Source organism: Pteropus medius, unplaced genomic scaffold, assembly GCF_902729225.1.
Source record: "Pteropus medius unplaced genomic scaffold, Ma_sr-lr_union100, whole genome shotgun sequence".
Classification (NCBI taxonomy): domain Eukaryota; kingdom Metazoa; phylum Chordata; class Mammalia; order Chiroptera; family Pteropodidae; genus Pteropus; species Pteropus medius.
Window position 1 is genome coordinate 5,776,253 of NW_024350927.1, and position 22,299 is coordinate 5,798,551.

Sequence of the window (22,299 nt, forward strand, 5' to 3'; positions counted from 1 at the left end):
TATAAACATATAAAATACTTTTATTATTATTCCAGTTCTACAATATGTACCTAAAATTTCTTTAAATCAATCTTCTTTGTTGAAAGTAACGCATTGGAATTTATTTAAAAATTATGTAGCCTTGATAGAAAAACCTAATCAAAAGAATCCTAGCAAAAAGCACGGTAATATGCCATATATCATCACATAGAACAAAAGAACCAAATGAAAACTCCCCACCCGTTCTATGCTAACCTGGAGAGATCAACAGACTCTCACATGAAGATGTTTACGTCTCCAAGAGCTAATCTGAAGTCATTTGAAATGAAGGACCACATATTACTGGTATGAAATATATGCTTTGTACGTCAGTATATTTTCTATTATCATATAAATAAGCACACAGAATAATCATTTGATAATAATTTTCCAATATCTAACAGTAGCTAAGAAGCAACTTAGTAAAATACAACACGACCAAGCTTTACTACTGTAATTAGCTAACAGGTTACTACTTCACAACTATGCTTATGTAAATGGAAGGTAACTACTGGAGGTTTTGAACTGGGAAAGGAACAGAGGCTAAAGGCGGGGAAAGGAATTGCTTTGCTCAGTACAATGGTGTCTAGAACACATATTGTAGAAGCAAAGGGACGTGATATTTTTCTACACAAACCTGAACGGCTGAAATTGCTTCCAAAGAGTTATAAGTCAGGGTTGCTGGCATCTGTGGGGAAATCTATTCAGACAGAGGAGCCGAACGGAAGCAAGGCATGCTAGGTGAGGCCGGCCGTTACGAGAAAGCCAGCAACGAAGATGACGTCACACACTGAATCGTGACTAAAAGTTAGTTTGACTGCCGTGGGTTCTACTTTGTAAACAATAAACGTGATAAGCATTTTAGAAGGAGGCTGCCCTTGGACTGTTAAGATGAAATCAGAAATATCTGACATTAATCCAAATCTCAAGATTAAAAAAAAAAGGAGGGGAAGGAGGGGCCAACCCACAAAGACGTGAAATTCTCGGCGACTAGACAAAAAGTGTTTCTGTTTGGTTGAGTTTCACAAAATTGTTTCCTACCTTTTTAGGTGAAAAAACGCCCAGGGTTCCTCCATCTTCCCGGATGGCAACGCCCATCTCAGCCAACAAGGCCTCTCTAGAAAAAACAAAGATCGCATGGGAACACTAAGCCCGGAATGGCAATTAAATCAGTCTAATGTGGACTGAAAAATAAAGCATGCAAAGCAAAAACCATCGTCCATGTTGAAAGTTAGTAATATGTATGTGAAAGAATCTGCTTATCCCATCATGAAGAGAATTATTTTTAAGAGAAATAGTACACTCAAAATAAATTATGTTCCTATGTTAGGTAAAGTTATATTCACCCAAATGAGAACTTTGTCTCATCTGACTTTGGAGGTAGATAATAATTCAAAAATAATATGTCTATTAATATAAAAAAGGAAGAAAAAGATATTCATTAAGGCTATGCATATAACTCACAGAACCATTTCTTCAAAATCTAAGAAAGCAATCAGAAAGTAAATTTAATAACAGGGAGTATTATCTATACATGTGATTTTCTCAAATGTTATGTTCCCATGCCCAGCATCATACTGGTTCAACGATTCTAGCCTAAAATCTCTATAATAAGAAAAAATCCTAATTGTTTGATATATTTACTGTATCAATACTTTAGAACTCACTTCTGCCTCATTTCTATGAAGAGGACAGAAACTGACATTTAAAAAATATATATTTATTCCAACAGCAAAGTATTATTTTGGGTTATGTTCACCTTCAGGGTAGAGAATTTTGAGGATGAGATAGAACAGGGATTTTAAAAGTTTATAACTCAAACTACTTCATTTCTTACCAAAGAGGATCTGGAAAACTCTGAAAAACAATAATCAGAACAGCTATTTTTTTTTATTTGGGCCTTTATCAAAGGCAGTCTTTTTGTAAATTAAAAACACTATCCCTCGATTATCTTCCATTTTTATATGGATCCCTATCAACACGCAAAATGGTAACTACTGAAGCACCATGACTCCCTAGAGAGCATTTAAATATGTGAATTTCACTTCCAAGTGTTAATTTAGCCATAAGTCCCCAGCCAAGTTTATGTTTTGTTTTGTTCTGTTTTGTTTTGGGAAGAAAGGTTCTTTGTTTTTAACTTCTGTTTTATCCCTTCTCACTACAGAAGTAATCCAAATTCTCTCGAAAATTTAGAAACATTCCCAGATGAACCTCCTGACCTCTCCATTCTGATGGCCTCTGTTTTACGCAGCTTCTCTTCCCAGGTTTCATTCAACTCAGCAATGATCTTCTCAGACTCCTAAGAGAGGAAGAGTGGCAAACAGTCTTATAGTTTAACACATCATGTCTAGAAAGGACAGCAAGAAGCAGGTGATGATGCCCTTGGAGGAAATGAGACAGAATCTAACACGATGTAATATGTAAAGTAAGAATCATAAAGACTAGGCCGAACACTAAATCAATCCTAGACACATTCATTTTCTTAAGTCTTTGTAATAATATCTTAAGTGTCTGAATGTGCGTGTGTGAATGTGTGTGTGTGTGTGTGTGTGTGTGTGTGTAGAAGGAAGGGTAATATTAACATCCCAAATGCAAGGTACTATTTCTCACATCCATTTCCACAAAAGAATAAGTTCCCAAAAGTATTTATTGATTTTGCTTTCACTATGATTTCACCTTAACATTGATGGGGTTCAGTACATGCTCCCCCAAAACACAGCACCTTGGCATATTCAATATTTTCAACTGAAATCATCTGAGAAATGGTTTTGTGCAGGAAGGACTCTGATCTCCTCCTGAAGCAGGTCATCAGAGCCTCATGAGAGGTGCCCTCCCCATACCCGGAGGAAGGAGCATCTGTACCCAGAAGGCTGGAACACCAAGAGGAATGTGAACAAACAGGCCTGGGTAAGTTTCCTCGGTTTACTAGTCTGAACTCACACCCTTTGCCTGTCACACTTCCCCACACCTTTTCACTCTCCATCAAAGCTAGCAAAAAAGGCTCAGATTTAACACTGCTCTGGGTCTTCATTTCCTCATGAAGGCTCCTGTGTCATGCTAAAACTTTTATTAAATACATTTGTATGCTTTTCTCTTATTAATCTGCCTTTTGTTACAGGGACCACAGCTGAGAACCTCAGAAGGGTAGAAGGAAAGATATTTTTCCTCCCCTTCGACACAGTACCTTCTGAACCCAACCTAATACCCAATACATAAAGGTTTAGTATTCGCCTCATCTGAAATGCAGCCACTGAAGTGACGATTTCCCAATCTCTTGCTAAGTTTTTGTGATATAGTAAAACTATAAGAACTAAAACGTGTTTCCTGCTCTCAAGGAGCTTACTGTATATTAGAGAGCAGGGGGTAACTGGTGATTCATTCTTTCAATAGTTATATATAAGCCCCATTATATGCTCATACTGATGAATGAAGGACAAGTAGGAATTGATTAGGCAAAAAATGGAGGGAGGACGACCAAAAAGGGAGATGTGCATGTGCAAAAAGCAGGAGAAAATGCTAGTCATGGAGATGAAATGAGAAAGTCAGATGATGATGAAGATAACGATGATGAGGTGGTAACGGTGATGTAGGTAGTGACAGTAATTAAGGATGAGAAGTCTTAATAATTCACAAAATAGTTCACTGTATGGTTCATTTAACAGGCTATTGTAAGAAGCCTTTGGGATTCCAAAACATAATTATCTGCATAATTAAGGAAACTGTGAATATGTAATACAATAAACCCAAGGTATCTGGCATTTGCATGGAAAACGTGAAAGAGCCAAGAGTACACAAAGATTCAAGGCAGCAGATGCAAAAGCAAAGGCGTACAGGGTAAGGGGACACCACCTGGAGAGCATCAAACGGTGAGAAAGAAGGAGGAGGAGGAGAAAAACGACGACTAGCTAAGCTAGGCAAAGAGCAAAACTGACAAGAGTTAGAAATCGCGCGGGCATCGGAAAGGGTGACGCAAAGGGGGCCACGCAAATGAGGCACTTTCAGAAAAGAGTCAGTTAAGCTAGAACAAGTCTGCAGCAGGCGTGGGGAAGGGTGGAGAAAGAGACAAAACCATTGAAGCTGGCTCTATTCACCCTCCGAACATGCACAGGCTGCAAACTACCATCTCTGTACAGTCCTCAAACAGGAGTGATTAGTATGCAGTGCACACGCCACTCCAAAGCTAAGTGGGGAACCGACAGGCCAGCACAGAGGGCCAGCAACCAAGAAAAACCCGCGCAATTTCGGCAAGCAGAAAAGGGAGTGTGCCAGTACCAAGTGGTCAACGGCATGACCAGAAAGCACCACGAAAGTTAACAATAACGCTAACATCCAGGACAGTCCTGAACGCTTCTGCAAACGACTGTGAAAGGGCAAGTACAAGACAGAGGGCACCACAGCCTCTACGACAGTAAGGCTTATTAACGACAGCTGGGCAGAAAGCTTCACTCTACCAAAGTGACAACTTCGAAAACAAAGGAACAGAAGAAGATGCCCCAACCAAACCAGAACACTGAGACTGGTGCTTATTATCCACAGTGTGACCCACAAGCCACTGATGCTGGTTAGGGACCACAAACTGACCCTTGAGATACTTAAAATACATATATTTTCCTGGTTGGTTTTCAGAAAAAGATCATGTCAGAGCAGAGGCTTCTCTGGCTGGCTTAAAGCAGTTCTATTTTGGGGCAACTGTAAACTCACCCTAAGGAAGCAAAGTTACTGTCTAGGAATCCTCTTTCCACTTGGCTGCCAACGCTGATGTGACCTCCCTGGTTTTACTTACCTCCTGGAGGGTAAATGCGAATACGATCTCTTTGTAGAAGAAAGATTTAATGAGTAAGCTGAGTGAGAAACTACTTTTATTTTTCATTACAGCTTCGAGCTGCAATTTGTATATTTTCTAGAAAGCTATTTTTAAAAACTATGAAGAAAGATTAGAGAAAATAATTTCAAGTGTGCTGGGAAACCATTTATTCCAGAACCATTCTAGGGACAAAGAAACTGAGGACCAGAGAAACTAAGCAATAAACCTGAAGCCAACTACTTCCTGAGCGGGGTCTAGAGCTAGGTTCCCTAACTGGTTGTGTTTTTTCTTCAGAATCCATAGGCTTTAAAGAAAACAGTCTACAAAAAGCTCACCGTAAATTAAGAAAAGTGTGAAGGGTATTTTTTCTTTAAGCCTGAATAACAAAAAAACCTAGAATAAATAAAATAGATGCCAACAGACAGACAGCTTTCAGTCTGGGTCATCACCCACCGCAGGCCAGCCTGGCACACTGGTGTCCACTGCTGCCCATTACCCACTCTAGAATCCTAATTTACGATTAAGTTAAAATGAGGATTCACTTAAGAAATGAGTCATTGAAGAGATCATCTTTAAAGGGTCCTTCTTTCTTGCAGGTGCCACACATGTAAAAATTCCAAAAAGCTGAGTGACATCAGGAACTTTTTTTTAAAACTCCAAGAAATGTTGGGCTCATTCGACTTCAGTCTTACATCAGATGTGTCCAGCTGTCTGCGCAGCACTGATGCATAATTACGTTTATACAGCTAAACACAATTTAATCTCTTCGTCATGATTCAGTTAAGGTGGCAGAGAAATCCACAAAACAAGTCAGAAATGTTTCCATGGGAAAAAAATCACAGTTGTGATATTTTAAAAATATGCTTATATATGGGACATTCCTTGAAGCCATCAGATACCACGGTTTCACTGTACTGAACACACAGGCTTCAAAGTGAGTCCCAAGCGTGGGGCTCCCGGGCTGTCCAGCACAGCATTTGCCCTTTCGCGCTTCTGTAATGAGTATCTGTGGATATTTATAGTCTAAGCCTCAGCCGACTCGCAGTGCTGACTCTGACGCCAGACTAATAAACACCAGAGCCGCCACTCAGTAGCTATAGCTACATTTTAAAAACCTTACTGAATAGGAATCCAAATCAAAGATATATATATTTCATCTCAGTTTGAGTTGGAACTCACACTGAAAGCAATTACACGTTGTTCTCTTTTGTCAGAGAGGGGCTCAAGATAACGTAGATCTGATCATTTTTTAAAAGTCAAAAATAAAAAGCAAAGAAAAATAGCGTTACTTAGGAAAAAGAACTGACCTCTAGGACTGTTTTCCATTACAGTGTTTTTCCCCTACAGTGTCATGTCTTAGGAACGCAGCTGCTTCACACTCAACAACGAGACAATTCAAAACTGTGAAATTCTCAAGCGTTTGTAATGATACAAGCACTGCTTTGCACAGTGAGTGCAAGCTGTGATCTGCCTGCGGCATTAAAATGCAGGTCTGCCAGAACGGGATTCTCGCCATTCACAAAGAGAACTGAGCCGCTGATGCTCCCTTCAGTGAACTACCAGCTGCATTAAAAACTCAAGACTGAATGTGAGACCATAAAGAAGCTATTTCCTAAAGCGAGGGAAAATGGACGCTTTCACTTATGTTGTTGGCTTAAAAAAAGATTTAAGACAGAGAAATTTTTTTCTGATGAAAATAATACAGTTGTATTTTGTTTCGGTGGAAGGGAGGGAGGCTGGGGGAGGGCTGCTGGGGGTGCATTCCCCGAATAATGGCCGTGTTATTCCCTACAAACTATCTGGAAGACACTGGATGACCTAATTCTTACCGTCTGGCTAATGTCTTGATTCCCCAACATTCAACATGATTTTCAGTTGCTCCCACTTGGCAGTTAGGAAGAATTCACTCTTTTACGCCAAGATGTATGTTAAAGGAAAGTATAATATCATTTGTACAGTAAAGCTTTAATAAGCAGTTATTAAGATTCAAAATCTCCAAAGGAAAAAAAAAAACATTTTCTATTAAATGGTAAGCAGGGGATCTCCTTTCCTTCCCGTGGAGCCCCTGCATTTCCCACAGTGGCCTGAACAGAAAGAACCCTGCACAGTAGCTTTGTCACTGACGCCTGCTGTGATAAAACACACGAATAAAGCCCTCCAATACAGCTGTCACTAACGTCTTTAGTAAAACTTCAGAGCCAATTTTACGACAGCAGAAATGGCCCCTGGATTTGCAACACGAAAAGATTTCTCCTTCCCTCTCCCTTTACCAGGTACTTCAGAACTTAACCCACTTTCCACTAACACGTTCTGAAGGAAGAAGTACGATGATTTCTTTTGTTTCCGAAGCACCTTACTTTAAAAGTGAGTAAAATACCAACGGAAAATTAGGCTGGTTAAGAAGCGGAAGCTCATTTTTCATATAAAATCTTTTCCAGCCTCATCTGAAAACCACAATGAAAGCAACTGCCATCTTCGATTATGAACTTTAATTCCCTCTTAGTGGTGAGAAGGCAGGCTCAGCAAACCTTTCCAGTCGTGAATGTCAGAGTGTGTCACTGTTCTCACCGGTCTCTGAATGAACAACAGTCGTGGAGAATGCTGAGTGCACCCAAGAGGACTGACTGCTAGCTGGCAACATGACCAACTTCCCAGCTCCTTCCCCGGTTTCTCTGCCCTCCCTGTTTTCCCTACCCAGGCACTCCTGAATACAAAGGCCAAAAGATATGGATCAAACTGTCATCCTGGAGTTGACAAGTAGGGAAAGAAAAAGCATCTGTGATGCTGTCACCATGATTTGATGGATGGCACCACAGGTGACACTGCCTGACTGCCGGCTCTCACGTGGTCATTGAGGGGGAAGGAAGAACCTCTGAGTCAGAAAGCTCTGCTGCTCTAACTTTCACGTTCATGTAGAGAGACAAGAGAGTACCCGACTGAGCCAGCAACAGGCTGGGAAAGCAAAGCTGGGCACCATGGCAGGTGACCTGCACGTGCGGGACACAAGCACACAGCACTAAGGCCTGTGGCCCAAGTGCACCAGTACAGAAGGAGACAGACCTTCCACGGCAGTGATCATAGGGTTCCAGGGCTTTCTATGAACTTCCAGAAGATACCACTTCACGTGTCTCTGAATAAATCTGATACAGCTACTCAAATGTTCAAACTTTCTTTTCATTGTATATTTACCAAATAAATGCATGACTTTATACAAAAGTCCATCTTCCAACGATACTAAATGTTTCCAACTAATTAGTTTCCAACTAAATTTCTAACTAAACGAGTTCCCTGTGACTATTTATAACTACCTCAGAACTGACAGACATATCTGAGTATCAGTTATTCTGCGTGGCCAATCTCTGATCGATGGGCCCACCCATCTCTCCCATTCTGCCTGGCCATGTCAGACTCAAACATTCTGGTGAAAAGAAATTATCAATTATCTCACTAAGCAGCAAATTCCGTTTTTAAGATACCTCTAAAAGTTAGAAAGTTCTTCCATATGCTGAACCAAAATCTCAAGTGATTTCCATTCCTCATTTTGCCTTGTGGAACTACAGAGACTATCGTTCATTCAGTCTGAACTATTGCTTACCTTCAGACGTTCGATGGCTTCCTCTCCTCCGGGGGTAGACATGATCCTCTCCTGAATACTGGTCACAGATGTTAAGCCCACCTGACTATTGAGTGAGCAGGAAGATGAAGATGAAGTAAGGGACCCCATGGACGCTGTGGGAAAATTGCCAGGGCGTTGATTCTCAGAGGCTAGCAAGTACCTATGCTTATTGTTCTGAAAATCTTTCAGATCTAGGAGACAGAAAGGAGGGAAGGCAGAAAAAGAGGAAAAGAAGGAAAGGAGCAGAGGAAGAAAAAAAGACAGGAAGGAACACCAGTGTAAGAAAGGAAAGCATTAAAGCGCCAAGACAAAGACATGTTATGCTACAAAGACGAGTTGCAATTGTTCTAGATGGCAGTTCTAAAACATGTCTGTCTTTAATACTGGTATCCTGGAGGTTAAGAACCAATTCTGAATTTAGAAACTAAAAAATTCCACTGTGAGCTAACGTTGTGTCCGGTAGGGGAAACCGAGGCCTCAAAGGGTACTGCCGAGGCATTTCCCCCAAACGGCCTTGCCACTTTCCTCTGGGCTCCAAATCTACAACGCCTTAGATTTACACTACTCTTCAGGCGCAGCAGTTTGTAACTGTAAGGGAAAGAGATGATCACTTACTTAACTAATCAGTAATAATACATATTGGCCTGGCCCCATGTTGATGGCATTTAGCAAAAATCCGCCCCCCACCAAAATTCTACAGTTAAAACAAAAATCTGAGCACTGAGTAGTGTCCTTTGTATAGCAACATTTCACTATGCTAAAAAGAATTTTTTAAATACACCTTTTTTAAAAAGGAAGAGGTAATCGTAGAAATGATGGTTTTGTTCAAGTTCTGGTTAAGAACTCAGGGCTGACTGCCTGCCTCAACAAGGGAGAAAAATGAGCAAATCAATGCATTTGGTGTTGGTCTGCATTCATCTATTGGAGCGACAAACATTAAGGCTGAATATTTGCTAATTTAAGTGAGGCTCTTACTCTTCCTAACAGTGTGAACGTGAGTCACTGGTAATCCACGTTTCTAGTATGAAATGCAAGTTTTAGGGACATACTTTTAGTTTTGGTAAAAAGAGCCAAAAACAAAAAAATTCACTAATTTGCTCTTCTTGGTCATTCTTCTCAAACAGATCCCAGAGGTAAACCACAGGGATTGGTACATTACTATTTTAAAATTAGCTCATTTTTAAATTTGAGAAAATCTGCCCTGCTTAAAATTCCTATCGAAACTAAGCTGTCCTTAAAAGATATGAGTCAATACAAAGAGTCAGAAAAAAATACTATTAGCTCTCCCTGGGTCCAGTCAAGACTCAAGAGCCAGTTCTTGAAGCTCCTTAAAACTAGCAGTTGCTTCAAGACAGTTTGAAAACCACCATCTGCAAATAGAGAACACAGGAAAACAAGCAAGTTTTAAATGGGGGACTGGAGCAAAAAATTAGCCATTAGGTGATGGCAGCAAGGTGGGAAAGAATAGGAAGGATGGAGTTAGAAGGTCCAACTGACACATGCAAACCCTAAAAGGAATTAAGAGTAGACGAAATGGAATTTCGACAGCAGTCAGGGCTGCTTTCCTGCACAGATACAGAAGTGAGACTTAAGTCATGCATAGCTTTTTGGGAGGTGCCATAGCTGCTCGGAAAACAGTGAGGCGACAAGCTAGCTGGCAGCAGCACCACCTGGAGCACAAACGCGAGAACAAGACGGTGTCTTTCCCACACCAGTGTCGGTCAGCTTTGGAAATCTCAGACAGAGCCGTTCCAGTCCAAGAATCACTCTGAATTAGAGCGTTATGGTGTCTTCAAGGCTGAATTTCATCACAGCAGCCAGGACGACATTTGGTTTCGCCTATGTATGATGTATGTCCTTATTTTCTGTCAGGTCTCATGAACAAACAAATCAGTAAAAATATAAAACTTCACCCCTAAAAATCAAGATGCTTCATTTCGTCTAAGATAACAATTCCTTGATGAATTATCTGAAAGGGGTAAGAAACGATTTCCGTACCAACTTAGTGATACATATGGAGAGAATAATGAATGATCCTTCATCAAATGTCCTCGTTTCAAGCACAAATTTTAGACAGACGAATTTTTTAAAATTCAATTTGTAATTCATGAAAAGGGGGTGAAAAGTATTTACCTAACCATCAAGTAAGCTGAGGCCCAAGGTATGAAAGAAGCCAACTCAGCATAAGCACAGGTGAGTGCAAATCTACACTCATACAGCTACTCAATCACAGAGTTTCCCCAAATGGAAGTGACTACCTTTAATTATACACATACTAAGGCTCAGAATTACATAGCTAACTAAAAAGAAATTTTCTATTAAATGATCAGACTCTGAAGGATCTCAAGAGGCCAAAAAAAGTATAATAATGATTAAAAGCAAGGCTCTGAGTTACACAATCTGTCCACAGGGAAACCATGAGATCTCATTGGTCAACTAACCACTTCAGGTAGCAAGCAGTGTCCTCGTTGGTGAAATGGGCATAATGGAACTTTTCCAGAGTCACTGACAAGATTAAATGAGGCAATATACTCAAGCTACTAGAACAGGGCCTGGCACATTATAAACACTCAATAAATGTGAGCTGCTGTCATTGCTATCATTATCAACTATGACTGGATTCAGTTTAATCACATAAGCAGAAAAACTGAAGAGTAGAAGCAGCAATAGATTCTTAAGCCTCTTGACTTTATTCAAGCCACAGACAAATTCGGCAAAGATTGCTTTACTAAGTGCAGAAGGGCAAAAATAGGATCTACCTATAGTATGCTCTGTCTGGGATTTCCCTGTCAGAACTGCTGGCATGCAAAGCTCATTTTAAGGCTAATCCAGCAGAGGCAGATTAGCAAATCAGAGTACTGGAAATGACCAATACATAAAATACACACATTTGCCTCCACTTCCAGAGAAATCATCGATCAATGGATCAACTGAAGGTAAGCAGGAGGGAAAATACAAGAAGGGTCAAAGTTCAGGTTCAGCAGTGACACAGAGAGGGAACAGAGCAGTACTTTGGCATTTGGGAAGGCGAAATATATTATCATTTTATAGACTGTATTCACCTAAAGTCAAGTGCTAATCAGTTAAGATAAACTAAACTAGAAGACCAGAATAGACCTTCAAAATCTTATTAGAATTCCAAACAATATAATATTAATTTTACACTCAAAAAATAAAAAGATGCTGTATTTAATAAAGCCATATACTATTCTACCTGAATAATCTAAGTTAACCCACTCAGAGGACCTTCTGATTAGACATTATGTAGGCAGATCACTAAGGTTTAAAACCTGAATTCATTTTTAAGACAACATTGTAAAACAATATCCTCTGGAAGTCTAATTCTTGAATTTAAAGGAAATGGATATTTTCCCCTTTTATGTTTACAGGGAGCTGGATGGGGAGCATTCACACATATATCACTGCAACTACATTAATCCAGAAAAGCCCATAACACAAAAACAAATATCTCAAGTAAGATTTTTATGAAGTGATTAATTTCTCAGTAGGAATAAGCCTAACATGCTCCAACTAAACTTCACTGTGACCTAAAATAGAAATCTAATAAAAATACAAGTAGTTGCATATTCTTAAAAAACTAATTTCATTTGTTCAAATTAATAGCCTAGTGCCAACGTACAATATAAAAAAACTGAGATAATTTTCATTATGTTAATAAGAAAAAAAAAATAATAATCTTTCTCTACCATCTAGCATCTGCACATTCCTTAAATCTAAGTTTAAATATAAGAACCTGGAAGAGGAAAGGATTAGGTTTTACACTGATCCTGAATTCACTCACTATCGATGATGTCTCCCAGGCCCTGAGCACGAAGAAGATCCTTCAGCCGCGTCACCTCCTCCTTTAGTTCACGGACCAGCTTGGCATTGGGGTCCTCATTGATAACAGCATTGCATTTAATCTGCTTTGCACGATCCGCATACCTAGATCCAAAAAGAAACTTCAGGTTGGCCGTTCCTAGGATGCTCTCCTTCTCACAAGTCACATATCGTTGTTCTCAAAGCAAACAGCTTGAGTATTTACAAATTTTAGGAGCCTTAATAATAATACATTTGTATAAAGCTTTATAGTCCCTCATAAAGATGAGGGAAAAGGCTCAAATGAAGTGATTTACCCAAGATCACGAAGGAAATAAATACCAGAGAAAGGACTCAAAACTGATTGTCAGACCAAACAGTGTTCCTTTCGTTATATCAAAAGTGTCTTTCATGAGAGAAGAGTAGAAATTTGGGGATTAAAATAATTCATATGTAGAAATATTCTATTAGTAAACATTCTGTCACTAATTTTTTAAAGGCTACACGTACTCATAGTTATATCGCTTTTTACGATTTAAGCATTTCTATAATGACAAACACCAGAAGGGACACTTCTTTTTATAGAAATGGATGCTATAGGAAACTCGCTATTATCTAAAAGCTATCCAAAAATCTCACATGAACAATTTTAATATCTTTCTTATGAAAAAGTTCCTGCCTTTCCCAATGAAACTGAAAACATAAACAGGTAAATTCTATTATAATAAGAATTTTTCCCCACTCCCCAGTATCCCTCTAATGAGTGGACTGGATCAGTACTTACATAAATGACCACCCATACAGCATAAGAACATCCATGGCCTAACAAAATGCCTTATCGTGGCACTGTGCTCCATTTAGCTATTGGGATCAAATTGGAGTACCTCAGAGTGCTCAAAGTTTCATCATAGTTGATATCTGCTGGGCTCAGGGCAGCAACCATGGCAGTCCGAGAATTGCCACCTAAAAAAAAGAATCATCATGATCTCATTCTCGTTTTTAGAAGAATTTTATTGACTGTATTAAATCAGACAGCACAACCTCAGATCCTAAGATTTAATAGAATTTAATAAATTTCTTTAATGTCCCCATGCCGGGTACCGTTACACTCAAACCTTGGTGTCTGGATCTACTGTGACCAGTTTCCTTATTCCCACTCCTATCAAGACTCAGCCACTTCACCAAAGCTGCTCTTAGCAACGTGATACAGACAAGTCACTAGTGAAATGGACAGTCCGACGGGCCACTGTCAGCCTCTTCTTTCTATCAGCAGTGTGGGATGCAGTTGATCACTCCCTTCTCATCAAGAAGGAGGGAAAAGGGCTAAAGAAACAGTGAATGAAGGACAGTGACCTGAAGCTCCTCAAACATCAGCAAAATGAGTAAGGGTTGGTAACGTCCAATTATGTGCACTTCAAAGGAGCATGGAGTTTTCAAAGAGGAAGAAGGAGCAAGAGTCTGAAGCAGGTGTGTGGTTCATGTCCTGAAGTCAACAACGTATGGGAGAAAACCCTGATTTAAACAAAGGTGCGTGAAGGCAACCGTCTTAAATCAAAAAGATAATCACACACCAGTGGTCAACATACCTAGATTTTCTCGAAGGAGCCAAGTAAGTACAGAATCCCTGTAGGGAATAAAATCAGTTTTCTTCTTCTTCTTACTCTGTTAAACAGAAAAAAATGGTCTTAGCACTGTTAAGGAAGAAAAATTCACCTGAAATGCAAAGCAGTCTAAGATTTCCAAGTGAATGCAGTTCAGCAGAACCCCATCGCCACTGGCATTAAACACCCTCAGCTTCGATTCTTCACAATACCCGAGGCTCATGCGACAAAGTCATTTTTTCTTTTTATGTTTTATTTAAAAAAATTACAACATACACGACAGTTTAGAGAATAGTAAAATGAGCTATCATATAACCATTATGGGTATTTTGACAATCATATTTCAATTATCCCTCAAACACTCTTCTACACGTTTTATTTCTGAACCATCCTGGAGTAAACTGCAGACAGCATACCTTTTTAATCCCTAAACACTTCAGCAGATAAGGACATTCTCTTACACGGTCACAGTTCAAAGACCCTAAATTCATGAAATTTAACATCAACATACTAATACTAATATCCTACCCATATCGTGTCTTTTATAGCTGGTAGTGTTTTAAGGCATTTTATATATAAATAGTTCAGGTACATATCTCTAACAGAGGACTTTTTTTTTTAAACATAACTGCATGACTATCATCACATTAAAAAAAATAACAATGATTCCTTAATCTCATCTAATACCCAATCCTCAAATAATAATTTTTACTTTTGCAGAAGGGCAAATATGAATCCTGTACATTCCAGGCTGCATGTGTTGGAGCAAGTCGTTTAGTTAATGAATTTGGCCAAAACAAATCATCAAGTGGCTTGTTACACATCTAGTAACTCTTGTAAAGCAATATACATCTGGTTTCTTTAAATGGAAATTATACCCAAAATAACTCTAACCATCAGAGTTAGAGTAAAAGTCTAAGAAAATGATATAATTTTCAATGCAAAGCCAGGGCTGAAATGGAGAAAGTTACATCCCTTGTATGTAAAATTTAACACAAACACTCTGCAGACAGCTACTCCAGTATCTGCAGGCTGATGACTGTGCTGTGATAAGTTAAGAAGCTACCAAGGGGAAAGCCAGAGTTCAATGGTATGTATCTCCCCAGCAACTGGCAGTTTTAGAGTCCATCCCTGGTACAACGTGAGGTTCGATTAAACTAAGGACGCTGTACTGCCTGTGAAAGCACAGGTACTCAGAAAAAGAGTACTAAGTAGCTGACCTCTGGTTCGTTGATGAGGAAAAGAAGTAGGCAAGTAGCACTTTAATTCCACTTATGAAAACGACCCCCCCATTTCATTCCACTCTACCCACAGACACACATGCCAAATATTAGAAGTCACTTCCAATAGCAGGTTCTATTTCTAAATTACACAGACCTCGAAGGAGACTAAACTCTCTCAGTCATTCACGGCCTCGTGGGATTTTCATTCCACTAAAAAACTCTTGAGACCTGAGACCTCAGTTTATCTTTTTCCAGTTCCCTGCTGCGCCTAAACACCCCACCTTTGTCTATGGCTAGTACTGAAAATGCTGCAAGATTTAATGCATGCCGGTAACGAAGACTGCAAACAATACTATAAAAAGCAGCACTGTCCAATTGCCAAAAATGCTCTACTTTCATTTCTATTAGACTAAATTAAGGAGTAGCTAAATAAATACACATAAATAGGACTTCAATCTTTTCCATTTGAAAATATGCCAGAATTCTAGCCATTTCTTTTCTATCTGCTCTCTTATACCTATTAATCTCATCTGTCTCATATCGACAACTTTTTTTTAAAATAAGTGCTTCAGGAGTTACATAAAAATTTTTACTCAGAGCAGCAACCTTTCTAAAAAGAAATACTATTAGATGTGAATTATCTCCCCAGTGGAAATAAGAATACATATCAATTCACCAAAAATTATGCTTGTTACATAAAAACTAAAATTATTTGTTTTTGTTATAGTTACGACATAGATGCAAAGTCCTAAACTGGGTTTTACAAAACTGATTATAAAAAGTCATTTGCGAATTATTGTGGCACACAGCAGTGTGGGAAATATATAGATAAATACTTTGTAAACTTTTTGTTGTTGTTGATATGGATGTTAACTGATGAGCAAATAGACAGGACAAACTGGAATGATCATTAAGTTTCAACAGTCTTTCTGGTTCCGGGACCCAGATTAGATATTTGAAGAATATTCACGAAGGTACATCAAAATTTTAAATCTAAGATAGTTTTTTCCAATAAGCAGAGAAAAACAGAAAAAGGGCATTACTTTTTATTAATTTATTTTTGTAGAAAGAGAATAAATCCACATATTTGAAAATATGAGTATAAAATATTTCAAGTCAAATACTGCCTCTATCCCCAATATTACTCATGTAGGAAAATACTAATAAACTTTAGAGTATTTGTATAGACATATGAAGAGAAAAATCTATTGTATTTGGATTAAAAAGGATGCAAATCATGTTTTCTAGATGCAGATAAAAGTTTAACTTGATTCTACAGCCTTTACTTTATGTATAATTAAAGAGTAGAAAAAATTGGTTAATCTTTTAAATAATTTATGACTATTCATGGTCGGAAACAAGATAATACAAAGAGGTATAAGAAAGATATATTAATAATTTCAAGACGCCAACTAGCTATGTTTTAGAATGGTATCCTTAAGAAATTTCTTTTACAGTCCCTTTGAGAAGTTTATAGGAGGCTTCGTCACTTCCTACAGATCACTAGGAGAAACATCTTAAGGTAACACAATGTAGAAGCTTCCTCAAATTTCATGATTCTGAATTCCTTCTCCAAAGCATATCATGTTCCCTAAATTAATTTTGCTGTGAAGTCTCATGATTCATGGTCACCCTACACAGCAATTCTAAATTCCAGAGCCAGAGAACAAATAAAAACTTTTTGGAAGGTTCCATTCCTATTTATGCCTCCATACATTCTGCTGAGGATCTAAAATCATCACAATTGATTCTACAGTTAGTTCATTTTTACCAGTCTACCATACCTTGCTGGTGCAGTTATCCTACAAATGAAAGCATTTAAAAGAGAAAATGAGAACATAGGATAAGCTTCTAAATAGAAAATATACCATTTAAATTTTAAGTCATAAATTGAATATGACTTCTCAGAGACAAGCAAGAAAGTATTTAATTTTTTTAAGGATTTAAATGAGGTGCTAAACTAAATTACAGCATGCTTCCTTAGCTCTCAATGCAAATACTGAAGCCCCTTATATAAAAATTGTTTCAGTATTAGTGTTCCACTGCCAAGAAATAGGAAGAATAAACCTATTTTAAAAAGTACATTATTGGCCCCCAAATCAAGAGCATTTATCAAGGCAAACTGCGCAAAATACTCCAAAAAGTACTGCATGCTACTTAGAAACAAACTGTATAAGAGAAGAATATGCAATAAATACTAGTGGTTTTTAAGAGAGAGATGAAAAAAGGCTCAAAAAAATTTAGGTCTTTCTAAAGACGTAATTTTCATTCTAGCCTTTACAGATCTATGTTTACCTTTATTCTCCTTAATCTTCTACTTTTAGTACAAAGACAAAGTGTGTTATACCTGTAATCTTATCGACAAGTTCTAAATGAAGACAGGCAAGATTACACAAAAGGGCCAAAAAGGACAGCTTTGATAAAGAATCATAAAATATCAAGTACATTTGCTAAACAGACTAATAATTTCCCCTTATAATGAAATATAACACTTACCACCTCTGCCAAGGCTGAAATGACTTTGCCCAGAGTTGTAAGAGACTTATTAATATTTGCTCCTTCCTGAAATCAATTTCAAACATGAAAAGATTATGATAAAGAATTTCTACTATTGCCACATCATATGTAATAGATAAAATGCAATTAGCCATATGCTAGCATTATTGTTTATTTATGACCACCAATCCTAAAAACCTCCTTTAATCCTCAATTTCCCTCCTCTCCACCTGATAACATGCTGGGACCACATGCCTAGCGCACAGTGCTAAAGCATCTTTGAGATGTTTGTGCTCCAAAAAATTATAGATGCAGCCTTCTTCCCACAACTCACCAACATGAAATTTCTGCTCGTTAAGCATCTCTCTAAAGGAGTCTGTGCCTGTTCTCACATGTGGATCATGTGTATCTTCTTCCTAGTTTCCGTCCCTTACTTCCATCTAGCCAAACTCTGCCTGTTCCTCAAAACACAATTCAACTCTCACCTGGACCATAAAGTCCTCCTTAATTATTATGTTATATAACTTACCACTTCATTGAAGTTATAGATCAGAGTTGGCAAAATTTTTCTGCACAGGTTTTGTGGGCCATATGGTCTCTGCACAACTTCTCAACCCTACCATTGTAGCATGAAAGCAGCCACAGACAACACATAAACAAACAGACGTAGCTATGTCCCAATAAAATTTTATTAACAAAAACAGGCAGCGGGCCAGATTTGGCCTAGTGGCCATAGCTGGCTAACCTAATTATTAATAATTATTGACTAGGCCATTTGTTTGGTAAAATAAATACCTTTAATCGAGTCCCTTTGGCACCAGTTGAGTCAGCTCGTTCACTTCCCGCTAGATCCACCAAGCTGATCTTACTGACCTGGTAAAGAACAATGACATTGGGACAATTCAAACGTAAGCAACACAGAAGTAGAAAACATTGAGAGGTAGGAAATTAAAAGATTAAAGCATGGAGAAGACTGAAAATATTGATTAGAGCTCTTATATATGACAAAAGATAAAGACAACATACACTTTTTATCAATTTAAAGAGCACACACAAAAGTTCACAGTAATTATCTTAGTTCAAAAGAAGTAATTTTAGAATAAACACATTTTACAGTGGTATGTTATAAAAAGATAGAAAACTCTGCAGCCACTATGGAAAACAGAATGGAGGTTCCTCAAAAAATTAAAAATAGAACTATCATATGATCTGGCAATTTTAGTTCTGGATATTTGTCCAAAGAAAATAAAAACACTGACTGTAAAAGATATATGTATACCAATACTCATTGCAATATTATTTAAAATAGCCAAGATATAGAAACAATCTAAGTGTCCATTGATATATGAATGGATATAAAAAATGTGGTATATATGTACAATGGAATATTATCCAGCCATAAAAAAGAACGAAATTTTGCCATGTGCAACAACACAGATGGACCCTAAGGGCATTATACTAAGTTAAATAAGTCAGACAGATAAAGACAAATACTGTATGATCTCACTTCTATGTGGAATCTTTAAAAATAAAAACACGATTCATAGATACAGAGAACACATCGGTGATCGCCAGAGGCAGGGTGTGTGTGTGTAGGGGGGACAGGTTAAGTAAAACAGCTGAGGGCGTCAAAACAACAAACTTGCAGTTATAAAACAAGGAGTCATGGGAGAGTGACGTACGGCATGGCGATGATGGTTGTTAGTAACACTATACCGCATAGTTGAAACTTGCTAAGAATAAAACTTAAAAGTTCTCATCACCAGAAAAAAAATTCTCTGACATACAGTGAAGGATGTTTATTGTGGTGACAATTTCACTATCTAAATATTGATTATGTTGTACAACTGAGACTAATATAATGTATGTCAACTGTACCTCAATAAATGGAACTCTTAAACACTGATGTTGGGAACGTAAAATGATATGTTTTACTCTGAAAAAGTTTGGCAGATTCTTAAGAAGCTTGACATATACCTACCATAAGACTCAACTATCCTACTCCTAAGTATCAACCAAAGGGAAAAAAAACAAATATCCACACAAAGACTGTACACAAATGTTCACAGCATCTTCATTTGTAATGATCGAACAACTGGGCACGATTTATTTTTTTTTAAACTGGACGTAATTTAAATGCCCAAGCAACAAATGAATTAACGAACAAACTATGATATATCTATACAATGGAATACTAATCAGCAATGTATGAGTGAACTACTGATACAACAACACAGATGAATCTCAAAATTATTACACTAAGTGAAAGCAGCCAGGCAAAAAACAGTGTTATGATTCCATTTATACAAAATTCTGGAAAATTAAACTAATCTCTAGTGACAGAAAGCAGACCAGGGATTGCCTGAAGATGAGGGTAGAAGGAGACATATAGTCAGATGACAAAGGGGCATGAGGCAACTTTGCCGGGTACCACGAATGCTCATTATCTGGATTGTGGTACTCGTTTCACAGGTGTATACACATGCGATCCAGTTTTACACTTTAATTATATGTGGTTTATTGCACTTCAATTCAGGAAAGTTTAGATAAAACTATCCAAAATGGATTATATCGAGGAGGCCATGGTTATGGGATTAACATTACTATTTCTGTAGATCTGACATCATGGAAAAAGAAAATGCTTTCACATAGGATGTTCTTTGGTGCCATTCAGACAAATTCTGACTACTCCACAGCATTAATACTATAACCTCTGGCTAAGCAGTGTCAAGGTTTTGATCACCTATATGAAGAGTATATTTTTTAAAGTAATTTTCAGCTAAAAACAAATAAGTCACCAAGTAAAAGGTAATTCTAGTTTTTAGTGATATTGGTATCAGAAAATACTCCTTTTATAAAGCAAAGGATTTTTTCTAACTGCCAATACAATAAACCTAATTTAGGTTTAAAAATCTAGCTGTATGCTACTTAGGAATGTAGGCAGAGTAGAATTCAAAAAAATTTATTATTAAAAATAGTAACAATAAAATTAATATTTAATAAGTGGTTACTCTGTGCCAATCACTATTATATGCACTTAACCTATATTAATACTTAACAATCCTATGAGGATGGAGAAAACACGTATGAAGAGGTTAAGTAACTTGCCCAAGATAACACTGCTGAAAAGTGGCAGAGCCAGGACCTAAAGCAAGCATTTAATTCCAAAGTCTACCACATTTAACCACTATGGAAAAAAGAGAAATTAACAAGCAAAGGCATCTGAAGAACATCAGAACTGCTGTGCAGTTTTTCATTTTTCAAGAATAAAACACATCTTGTCTGCTCCATCGTTTGCTTAAATATTTAATCCCACAGTAACTTTATCAGAGCTCAAAAAAATAAAATGCACATACCAAAGAAGCTAATAAGGTAATTAAGAAGTTTCAGTCAAGAAGAAGAAAAGATTTTTCTCCCCACAGAACTGTTTACATCTCTCGCATAGAGTTTTCGAGACCCAAAGTGTTGGATTTTTTCTTAACCCTATTTTCTATCTTGCAATTTCACTTAAGAACCTGTGCTCAAAACCAGTTTAGGATGGAAAAAAACGATAAGCAGAAGGTATAAAATACTCTCCAATAAGCAAAAGGGCCACTCTCCTCCCTGCCACAAAATACAGCGGGTAGCAAGAGGGACTTCCAAAAAGCCCCACTCCACACAGCTCTGGCCCACAGACTGAAGTTCTCCTACCTTCTCAGTGGAAAGGTTGGTCTCGGCGTCATGTTTCTTCTGGGTGAAAACAATTGTAAACACAGCGTGGGAACGGCTACTTGTTTCATTCATGTTGGTAGCTGCCACTGTCCTAAATAGACAGAAAGGTGACCACATGACAACAGAATTCTTAGATGAAAATTAAAAGGGAAAGCAGAATCTACATCGTAGGCATAACGATCACAAGCAACAGCTTTAACCTAATTCACAGATTCCAAGACTTTCACATAAACTGCTCATAATACACCTTATTTATGAGTCTATCAAGTTACCCTCCAACTCCAAGGGCACCACCTCAGAATCATTTTTTATACTCTAGGTGTCCTTTAAAAATGCGCCGAGGCATTTAATTTTTACTTTTTTATTAGGTTGTCATTCATGTGTCCAAAGGCACATGATAAACAACACTTTATTTTACCACGACTCAACCAAAACCTAATAGTAAAACTTAACCAAAGTTCTAACGTGTCTGATCAGTGTACTGTTTTGATGAGAAGATACCGAATATGCTGAAGCCCTCACTTCTCCAGCACAGCCAAAAAGGGATCTGCGGACACCACGATGACAGCAAATTCCACAGCTCTGTAGCCTCAGCTCTCCACTGGGAACAAAAGGCCTCAGAGTGTGCCAAAGACCTCAGTCATTAGTCTATTTCCTACCATACCTGGCTTTGTTCCCAGCATCCATGAGGTCAGCAATGTCTGTGTAGGAAGTGACTGCCAACTTTGACAGATCCTCCACATATGGGCCAAGAAGTGGGTGTTCACGCACGCGCAAATTACCCTTGTTTTTTGGATTCAGCAAATCGCGTACCCTTTCACAGTAAATTTCCATGTAGCTCACCTAGAAACAAATTATTAACGAATTAGGACTTTGAAAAAGACATCCTATACATTAAATAGATAAAACTATGCAAAGCTCTACAATGGGAGATCAGCAACCTTTATGACATGAAGTACCACAGTGCAAGTCCCTTTTACCCTATTGACAGTACGTGCAGGTATCACCAAG

At 38.0% G+C, this 22,299-nt stretch overlaps 1 protein-coding gene across 7 annotated transcripts in view; it reads right to left on the reverse strand.

The window, feature by feature from the left end:
• Nucleotides 1-22,299, reverse strand: part of KIF1B (kinesin family member 1B) — a 124,614-nt gene that overhangs the window by 62,771 nt on the left and 39,544 nt on the right. For 3 of the 7 annotated variants that reach the window (XM_039842252.1, XM_039842253.1, XM_039842256.1), the window contains 11 exons: nucleotides 21,953-22,131; nucleotides 21,268-21,379; nucleotides 18,373-18,450; nucleotides 17,578-17,643; nucleotides 13,844-13,919; nucleotides 13,142-13,220; nucleotides 12,241-12,383; nucleotides 11,327-11,368; nucleotides 8,418-8,629; nucleotides 2,238-2,317; nucleotides 1,060-1,135 (listed from right to left, as the gene is read on the reverse strand). In XM_039842252.1, coding sequence (XP_039698186.1) covers nucleotides 1,060-1,135; nucleotides 2,238-2,317; nucleotides 8,418-8,629; nucleotides 11,327-11,368; nucleotides 12,241-12,383; nucleotides 13,142-13,220; nucleotides 13,844-13,919; nucleotides 17,578-17,643; nucleotides 18,373-18,450; nucleotides 21,268-21,379; nucleotides 21,953-22,131 — 1,143 coding nt within the window. The remainder of the gene's footprint in view (nucleotides 1-1,059; nucleotides 1,136-2,237; nucleotides 2,318-8,417; nucleotides 8,630-11,326; nucleotides 11,369-12,240; nucleotides 12,384-13,141; nucleotides 13,221-13,843; nucleotides 13,920-17,577; nucleotides 17,644-18,372; nucleotides 18,451-21,267; nucleotides 21,380-21,952; nucleotides 22,132-22,299) is intronic. The other 4 variants (XM_039842255.1, XM_039842258.1, XM_039842259.1 and 1 more) reach the window with 2 other exon arrangements.